This window comes from Trematomus bernacchii, unplaced genomic scaffold (assembly GCF_902827165.1).
Source record: "Trematomus bernacchii unplaced genomic scaffold, fTreBer1.1, whole genome shotgun sequence".
NCBI classification, from domain to species: Eukaryota; Metazoa; Chordata; class Actinopteri; order Perciformes; family Nototheniidae; genus Trematomus; species Trematomus bernacchii.
The window spans coordinates 400,353-409,398 of NW_022987589.1; the positions used below are offsets into that span (position 1 = coordinate 400,353).

Consider the following 9,046-nt stretch of genomic DNA (forward strand, 5'->3'; position numbering starts at 1 on the left):
GTGTATTATTTTTAGGTACTTGCATTTATTTGGACTATTTCAATTGTTATGCTACTTTAAAGTTCTCGAGAAGATTGACAAATAAACAGTTTTTTAAATCATGCATTCAAAACTGCAAATAAGTGCAATAAAATATACATTAAGTACCAAAAGTAAAAAGTAATTATTATGTAGAAATTTGAGTTTATATTCAACTATAGAATTATTCTTGTAAAAATAAAAGACATGTTTCTAATGCTGCAGGTAAGAGTGGCTCTAATAAAATTATCTTTTTCTAATTATAATTTATTTTATGATTACATGTTGTATTAACCTGGCATACATGTTTTATCATTTAATCCTGTACCAAAGGAAGTGGTCACCGTGTCAGGCTGGAGCTGGACAATATCATGAAGGAATCATCTTTTAAAGGAAGAAGATGTTTCACCATCTTTCTCCTTCTGCTCACGGCTTTCTTAATATTCTTCCAGGTGAGAACTGTTATCTGGGATCACTATCAAATACTTATTTCCCACAGTTAAATGCATATCAATTTGTATCTTTTATATAATTTCAATTTCTGGATTTTCTTTTTTGATATTACTCTCACTGATAAAATAAACCTAGCATTAAAATGATAGACTGTTCATTTATTTGCATTGAAGACAAGAATGCTTAACTGTTCTCCTTCCTGGCAACCAGTGTGACAGCCCTCAACACCGGCAAACAAATAATCCATATTTGCACCATGCACACATGGGGAGGCTTATAACTGCATCCTACTGCACCTAGGAGATGCTGTGAAGGAAGGGTATAGCAAGGTGTCAATACGTGTGGGGGAAACTTCTGAAGCAATTGGAGTCAGGACTCAGAGAGACACGAGGAGAGCTGGAGCTTTGATGGCAAACACTGATGGGTTTATTTAGGAGCCTCGGCCGGAGAATTCACAAAACAAGTCAAAGAGTCAGAGGTTCTGACTTCACGGAAGAGTTGCTACATCAATTCTGAAGAACTTTACCCCAGACCCGTGTATTTAGCTAGTTCAGAGAGAATAATCAACATTGTGCGTAACAAGATAGAATCATAACACCTCTATGAGCTGACGCCAACAGGCAGGAACAGGGAGACAAAACACTGAGAGCACAGCAGCCAAGGTTACAGGTGCGTGTGCTCAGTCAGGACAGTATGAACTGATAAACTGGGTCACAGTTATGGGTCTTGGAAAATATTTCCCCAACAATACGCACAGTTGACACGGATGTGGTAGTACTGGCACTCACAGCAGCCCAATCCCTCAACATCACTGCTGTGGGTTGCCTTTGGAGCTTGGAAGAGTTTTCGCCATTTAGCAGCTCATGAGATGGCGAGATCACTAGGTCCAGATCGATGCATAGCCTTACCAATGTTCCATGCATTTACTGGATGTGACACTGTGCCATATTTTGGTGGCAGGGGCAAGAAGACGGCGTGGGATACATGGATGACGTTTGATGATGTGGAAGAGGGGTGGAAGCAGGCCCGCCCATCCCTACACGCAGATCACGCAGACTGGGTGGGGCCTAACCTCGCGGAGAGGGCCTCACCCGTTCATAAAGTCAAGTACCCCTCAAAAGGTCCGGTTTATTTCATTTTAAGGATTCGCACCAAGCAACATCTCCAGGTGCTCCTTTGAGGGCAAAAAAGTTATGTGCACCCCTGAATATTACATACATATTATGTAACAAGTATTACTTCACCATAATCAGAATCAGAAGAACCAGAATCAGAAACGGGTTTATTGCCAGGTAGGTTCACACGTACGAGGAATTTGACTTGATGTCATGGTGCATACATCAAATATAAAACAATAATAAATATGTTAATGGTTTTACTGTGTATTTTGTTCCCTGAATACCAGATACATGGAGTTAGCTACATTCTAGCATGTTGTAAATAGTACCACTGCATTCCTCATCCTTGAAAATGTAGGATTAGCCACCAGAATCAAGATCCTAGGTGGTCTAGAATAGATCCTAAGCTACCGGTAAAATAACAACCAATGGCGGCCATTTTCAAAATGGGGGCACACAGTTAGTGTAAAAGAAACAGATTATGTCTAAATTATGCTACACGTATACTTCAACGACAACAACAGCGCATAAATATGAGAGGATAAATTTTTCGGAAATATAGGTACGAATTATTTGCTAAATACATTCAGGCAGTGGCGGCCGGCCCATAGGGGCGCTAGGGGCGCCGCCCCCCCTCTTCCCACATTAAAAATTAAAAAAATTAAAAAATATATATTTAAAAGATATATTTTTTATTTTTATTTTTAATAAACAAGGTAAATATTATATAATTGGTATCAGTAAAATGTATAATCTACAATAAAATCTCGTTTAAAATTGTGTTACGATGTCTAAAGTTACTGATAAGTCACATGTTTCCTGCCTGGCCTTGCCCGTGTATCATTACTCCCTCTCGTCTGGGCGCTGTTGTGCAGCAAGTGCAGCAGAAGCCAACTGTTGCTATCTTTAAACTATGCCGCCGAAACATAATTTCAGCCAATCTGCGTCGTCAAATCTGATGGTCACAGGGCTCCTACGTGAGCGCCCGGTGCAGTCTGTGAGTTGTTTGGACTCGTATCCAAGGAGACAAAACAGGAAGCTGTCATACACTCTGGAAGCTACCATTAGCAGCTAATGAAAACTCCGTTTTTGACATAAAAATGTAATTATGGATCATCAATCATTTTTTCAAAGTGACAGACACATTGGATTAACCTTCAGCTGCGTTTTTCTCGTTTTTGATCAGAATTGTTATTCTGCAAAAGGTGAGCATATCTCCGTGTTTTGCTACCTAAAGCTACGTCGTGTGATGTCTGTATTTGCTTCCCCTGTCGCAAGTTCTGATCGCTCAGTGATGATACTTATATTTCTAGAATCTGTGGAATCTCAGCTTGTTAGCACAGTTTATGCTGTAGAAACTATGTCCAGGACAAGGTGTTTGGAAGATTTGGAAGATTCATAGCTAACCACACTGAAGTTATGGAGGTATTGATCAGTCTTCTCATATTTTTAAGCCTCAAATTGTCCTTCCCCCCCCCCCCCTCTAACATCACCAGAAGTCATAATTTAGGGGTCTTTTCTCAAAAAAATGCCCCCTAGTATTGTTTGATCACCATTTCCACAGCCCCACCTAAAATATTTTCCACCAGCCGCAGGTATTTATTCTTTACATATGCTTTTATTCAATTGGAATAAAAAAGCATATTGTTTAATAAATAGATAATATAAAATAATAGAAATAAGGGTATCCATCAAATTCCAATTTCTGAACTGCAGGAATGAATTGAATTCCAGAAATGTTTTATATTTGGCTAAAACGAATGTTTCCTTTTTCAGCTTAACATATGGGACACATTGGTGAGTTATTTTTGGATTTGTGTTGTGCATGAGCCATCCACAGTGTATGTTATATGTTTGAGTGTAATGTGTTAGCACAAGTGTTGCTGATTAGAAAAAAAGTATCAGATTGTCTGCTCAAACGGAGAACATCAGATCATTTATCTATAATCACAGTCGAGTTAATGGCAATGGCACGAGGCATTACAGGGGATAGAAGAGATGCAAATCCAAAGGATTATTCTTTGTTCAGATTTAAGTTCAGCAATAATGCCACTTCATTACATCCCATCGTAGGCAGGATATTGTGAATGACATTTATGAAACACCATAAAGATTAAGAAATATCGAGATAACATTTATGTGGATAACATCATACAGAGGAATGAAGGGAAATGAACATGTGACACATTAGACAAGCAGTCTCTTAAACATGAGTAAATAATCAACATTGGACTCAGTAAATCTAAGGCAAATAACATAGTGAAATAGAACATCATGAAGGAGTGGCAACACAATTGGGACAAAAGAAACACAAGAAGACACCTATATGCACTGCAGCCAAAAACCAGTCAGGACAGTTAAAAGAACCATCAATTTGGATAATGTGTTAAGGCTTAGATTAGAACATACGTACTAGACTGAACACAACATTACATTATTCATAAGGAAAACATCTATCTGGATGATATGAACACTGCCAGGTTGAGGAATCCGTAGAACATGTAATTCTGCAGTTTGCCAAATACAAAAAAGAGAAACTTTAAAGACAGAAATCAGGAAGCCTGGAATGGAGCAAACATTACACAACAACAGTTCTTATCAACCCCCTTAACAAATATTCATACATTTGCTGCATTTGTTTGACGTATCTATGTAAACTTCTCTCTGTCTCTCAACCCCTTCAAGTTTCAGCCTAAAATGAGCTCCACCATCGTCTACCCGAAAGCTACTACTGAACCTCCCAAAGTCCGCAGCATCTGCAACTTCCCACCATTGTCCCCTAAGGATGCTCTGGAGGAACGCCTGCTACTAGAATCTGTTGCTTGGCCTGAAACTCCTGCATTGCCATCTCCTCTTTCCCTGGAGCTGACCAGTGATCCAGCTCACAGCACTTTCACCATTCTCCCAGCGAGAGGAGGAGGAGGACAGTGGCACGTAGGGGATCAGCTGGAAGTTAGCATCGCCATCTCTGACTTCAAGGGACAACCCAAGAAGTCTGGGGGGGACTTTTTATTAGCCCGGCTGCACAACCTAACGCTTGGTGCAGGTGTAGCTGGGAAAGTGGTGGACCATCTCAATGGGAGCTACTCTGCTGTCTTTCCTTTACTCTGGGAAGGAGCAGCTCAGGTTGAGGTGATGCTTAAAACTATCTTTTTCTATGTGATTTTGCTGTAGGTGTGTCATTTGTCTTCCAGCTGATTACTCACAAAGCCCCACCCTCTTTTAACTAATGTTGATACGACTTTTTATTTCAGACAAAAGCAGAGTCTAGTCACCAATTGTACATTTTCAACAAAAACTCTTGTTGTCTACCCAATCAGGTGACGCTAGTTCATCCCAGTGAAGCTATCACAGTGCTGAACAGGTTGACGAGTGAACAACCTGACAGGATATTTTTCAAAAGCGTCTTGAGCTTAGGCTCACGCTCTCAAACCACCATCTGTAACATGTGCCTGCGTCAAACCAAGCAGCCAATCTGCGACTTCACCGACCCTCGAACCGGCGATCCTTGGTTCTGCTACAATCCAAAGAACATGAGCTGTGATGCAAGGATCGCCCACAGCATGGCAGGATACAAACAAACTCCTGCACTGCTCAAGGCCAAGGAGGATAAGCTCTTTCAAGGGTAAGGAAGCAAAGAGACTGGTCATTTGTGTGACTTCTTATAAATACATACATCATTTTTCAGAAGTTTCAGAAGTTTGTCAGTAAAGGCAGTTTAGATTAAAAGATAATATAAATGTAACCACTCAGTCTGAATCATAGTTGACCTTCATTCAAAAAAATGTTTGATAGGATATAAATCTGGATTTTCTGTTTTAATTTTATAATGTTGTTTATTTGTACACATAACATCTACACATGTCTGTACCTCCTCAGAGAAGTAACCTTTCTCTCATTCTCCCCGAGGTTCTTCTATTTTTTCCCTTTAATCCCTCAATTGTGGGGTTTCTTTTAGTACATTTTTCCTTGTGCGCTGCGAGTGTGTGAGGACAGAGGGCGTTGTGTGCTTCAGAATACACTCTGTAAAGCAAATGAGACAAATGTGTGATATTTGGATTATTTGATCAATTCATAGTACTTCACTTCCGGACAGCTTTGGTCAAATACACTTTTATTATCTTTTGCAAAATGTTGTGCCATAAGGCTTAGTTCTAAGGTTTGAACCTTCCAAGTTCACACGAGGAAAAGTAGACCTTCTAAACTGTTTACCCCAGGTAAACCTCCATGCCATTCCACAACCACATGTAAGAAAAGCTGCATTTGGGATATTAATGTTTATTGTAGTATTGTGTGCTTTTCTTCAGTCGTGTCAACTTGAAAGTCCGCATTCCGGCTTCAGGACCTGCCGGTGTCACTGTTTTACCAAAAAAGGAAGGTAAGGAATGCATTTATTACTGATTTCACGATCTAATGTGCTCCATGTACAGATGACGAAAGTATAGGGGCAGAACAAAACAACAACTCTTTCTTTTGGGTATCATTCTTCTGTTGAGAGATGTATTTAGCAGGCCAATTTGACAGGAGCAAAGGGAGCATGGAGCTCTCAGCTCAAACGTTGTCAACACGGCACAGCTGCAGTGTCTAGTCTCTCAGGAGTAAGGCCATACAATGTTCATACATTCAGTCTATACCTTGATTTGGTTAAGGTCAGTAACAGACGTAAAACAACCCCCCTATTATCCTTCAACTTTCTCTCAGGTCAACCAGAGGTGGAGAGCAGCATTGTGAACTTTCAAGCCTCTGGCTATTACTACCAGGGTTTATGGCGAGCACTAGATGGCACCAAAGTTCGCCAATTCACCGGCGCATCTGCCATCACTCAGTGTCTAAAAGGCAAAGTGGTCCACCTGTATGGAGACTCTACCATCAGGCAGTGGTTTGAGTTCCTCAACGCAGCACTACCAGGTAACTAATCCACAGGGATTTCCGGCAACAGTTTCATTATGTTCACACTGCATCTTAATCTGTTCCCTCTGTAATACCTTTAGATCTTAAGGAGTTTAACCTGGGCAGCTCGAGGACAAATGGACCTTTCATGGCCTTAGACTATGAAAACAAAATCATGGTGACTTTCCGCCTCCATGGTCCTCCTCTCCGTTTTGTCGGCTCAATTGAAGAAATTCGTTACATTGCCAATGAACTAGATGACTTAATCGCGGGTCCCAACATTGTCGTCGTTTTTGGCATCTGGGCTCACTTTGGCTCTTTCCCCATCGAGCTTTACATCCGGCGGCTACAAAGGATCCGCAGTGCGGTGGTGCGGCTGTTGGACAGGGCTCCAAAAACGGTGATCATCATCAGGACTGCAAACCCCAAAGCTTTGTTGCTTGATGTGGCGATAAACAACAGCGACTGGTTCTCGGTGCAGTTTGATAAGGTGCTAAGAGCAGTGGCGAGCCGTCAGGGCCCTCTAGGCCCTCTGTGAGGGCCTAAGATATTCCAAAAAATAATATTTAAAAACATTAAAAAAACTATATTTTTTAAAAATATATATTTTTTTTATATTATTTTTGTTATATTTTTCATTAGTTTTACGGAAAAAAAACTTGATTTAATAAAATAAAATTTCCAAAGAAATAAATCCTTCGAATCTGCCTGTTCGGTCTCTGTTTGAATGTGAAGGGTTACATGAAAGAAGGTCTGGCCCTCTCTGCGATTCACAGAGGGCCCGCTATAGTAACTGAACGAGAGAGTAATGTCAAATGACAGTACAATTGACCAATCATATCTTCCCTCTAAATGGGTGGGTTTCATTATCGCGGACTTTATGACAACTTCCGCCCGCTGTGAAACTTTTCTTGTTTCCATAGGAACAACAACTTCCTGTCAACAGCGTGAACTCGCCTTCAAAATAAAAGCATGCCAAATTACACGTAAGACATACAACTGTAACGAAAGTAACAAACACAATGCAATATCATTTTCAATGTCAAAGAACACAAATTGGGTTCACAGGTGTTGTTTTGTGTGGTAGAGGGTCGCTGTCATTGATGCGTTTTGCACCCTGGGCCGTTGTTTTGATATTCCGCTGAAGTATACGCTGAGACGTAATAACTATTTTTTTTCCTTTTTTTCGAGGGAAGGGGTGGGGGTCAGAGGGCCTAGGTATAAAGCTCACGGCTCGCCACTGGCTAAGAGCCATATTTAAAGGACTGAATGTTCATCTGATTGATGCCTGGGAGATGGTCCTCGCTCACCACCTGCCAAACAGCCTCCATCCACAACCTCCTATTATTACGAATATGATGGATGTTCTCTTCTCCTACACATGTCCTCAAAAGGGCGGCTAGATAATAATAATAATAATAATACATTTTATTTATCAAGTGCTTTATCAAGTGCTGAAAGACACAGAGGTAAGGAAAAAGATAATATAAAAAGTATATTTAAAATCGAGCAATAAAACCACAGTTGTCACAAGGACTTGTCATCAATCACACATTAAAAGCTAGTCTAAAAAGATGTGTGTTCGTTGCGGGGGAGGAGTGGAGATTTAAGTCCATACTGAGATTAAATGTTTCTATGTGTTTCTATCAAGTGCTGCATCTTTCGAACAGTCCATACAATAGATTGATGTTTTCAAATGTTTTTTCAATAACTCAAGTTGAGCGATATAACAAATTATAATACCAGCCTTAATATTAAATTACATCCAACATAACTTCAAAAGTGATACTGTATATTCATAAAAATATAGCTCAGAAGATTTGAATGTTTTTTGAAGGAACAGAAACCGGTTATTTTGATTGTTAATGTATTACACATATCAAACAAGATGCTGTTTTGTCATCAGAATTTCTCCTCCCTCCTCACCTGTGTCTTGTTTGTGTGATTAGTCTTGTGTGCATTTAAGTTTAAGTATTTAGGTTTTTCTGTCTGTCATTGTTAGATCCTTGTTTGTCTTTGACTGTGTTCACGGGGAAGAGTTCTGTTTGTTACTATTTAGCCTTGAAATAAAGTTATTTTCTGTGAAATCTGCATTTGGGTCCTGCCTGCTTCGCTCAACCCTGACGGCCGGGGTCAAGTTGTGTTCCCTGGATGAACTGAGCAGGCAGAGTCCCTGTAGCTTCACGGAGCAGCTAGCAGAGAGACAAGAAGCTAACAGCAGCAGTCACTTGACAGAGCTGTCACTCAATGTGACCAAGCCCTAATTTATGCAAAAACTTTAAGACCTAATATAAATAAAAGGGATTCATAATCATGAAGGTGGAATCTAACTATATCCATAATAATATTTATTGCATCCAGGGGTAGAAACATGTTTTTTTCTGCTGTAAAATTGGCCATTTTAACACGTTTTGTTCCGCTCACCGCTGCAGGGGATCATGCAGAGATGCGTGTCGACTCGTCAGCAGCAGCTGGTCTCTCCCGTCAGATTAGACTTTACTCGCGTTTATGTCCATATCGATCAGATCTAGCTAGTTCTAGCTAATGATATGACTACCTGCTTATTA

General features: G+C 40.2%; 1 protein-coding gene across 1 annotated transcript; it reads left to right on the forward strand.

Annotated features, from left to right (window-relative positions):
* The first annotated feature begins 357 nt into the window (after positions 1 to 357).
* LOC117481389 (NXPE family member 3-like) lies at positions 358 to 8,475 on the forward strand. Its single transcript, XM_034129058.1, has 8 exons — positions 358 to 470; positions 3,366 to 3,386; positions 4,275 to 4,721; positions 4,910 to 5,214; positions 5,897 to 5,967; positions 6,291 to 6,497; positions 6,581 to 6,988; positions 7,731 to 8,475. Exons 1-8 carry the CDS (start codon positions 390 to 392, stop codon positions 7,880 to 7,882), a joined length of 1,692 nt encoding a protein of 563 aa, XP_033984949.1. The 5' UTR covers positions 358 to 389; the 3' UTR covers positions 7,883 to 8,475.
* Positions 8,476 to 9,046: the final 571 nt, after the last annotated feature.

Excerpts from the sequence above, each read along its gene's own strand:
- LOC117481389 (XM_034129058.1), top strand. The coding sequence starts at position 390 with ATGAAGGAATCATCTTTTAAAGGAAGAAGATGTTTCACCATCTTTCTC. Across the intron at positions 5,215-5,896 it reads GAGGATAAGCTCTTTCAAGG|TCGTGTCAACTTGAAAGTCC; the intron begins GTAAGGAAGCAA and ends GCTTTTCTTCAG. Across the intron at positions 6,989-7,730 it reads GGTGCTAAGAGCAGTGGCGA|CCATATTTAAAGGACTGAAT; the intron begins GCCGTCAGGGCC and ends ACTGGCTAAGAG.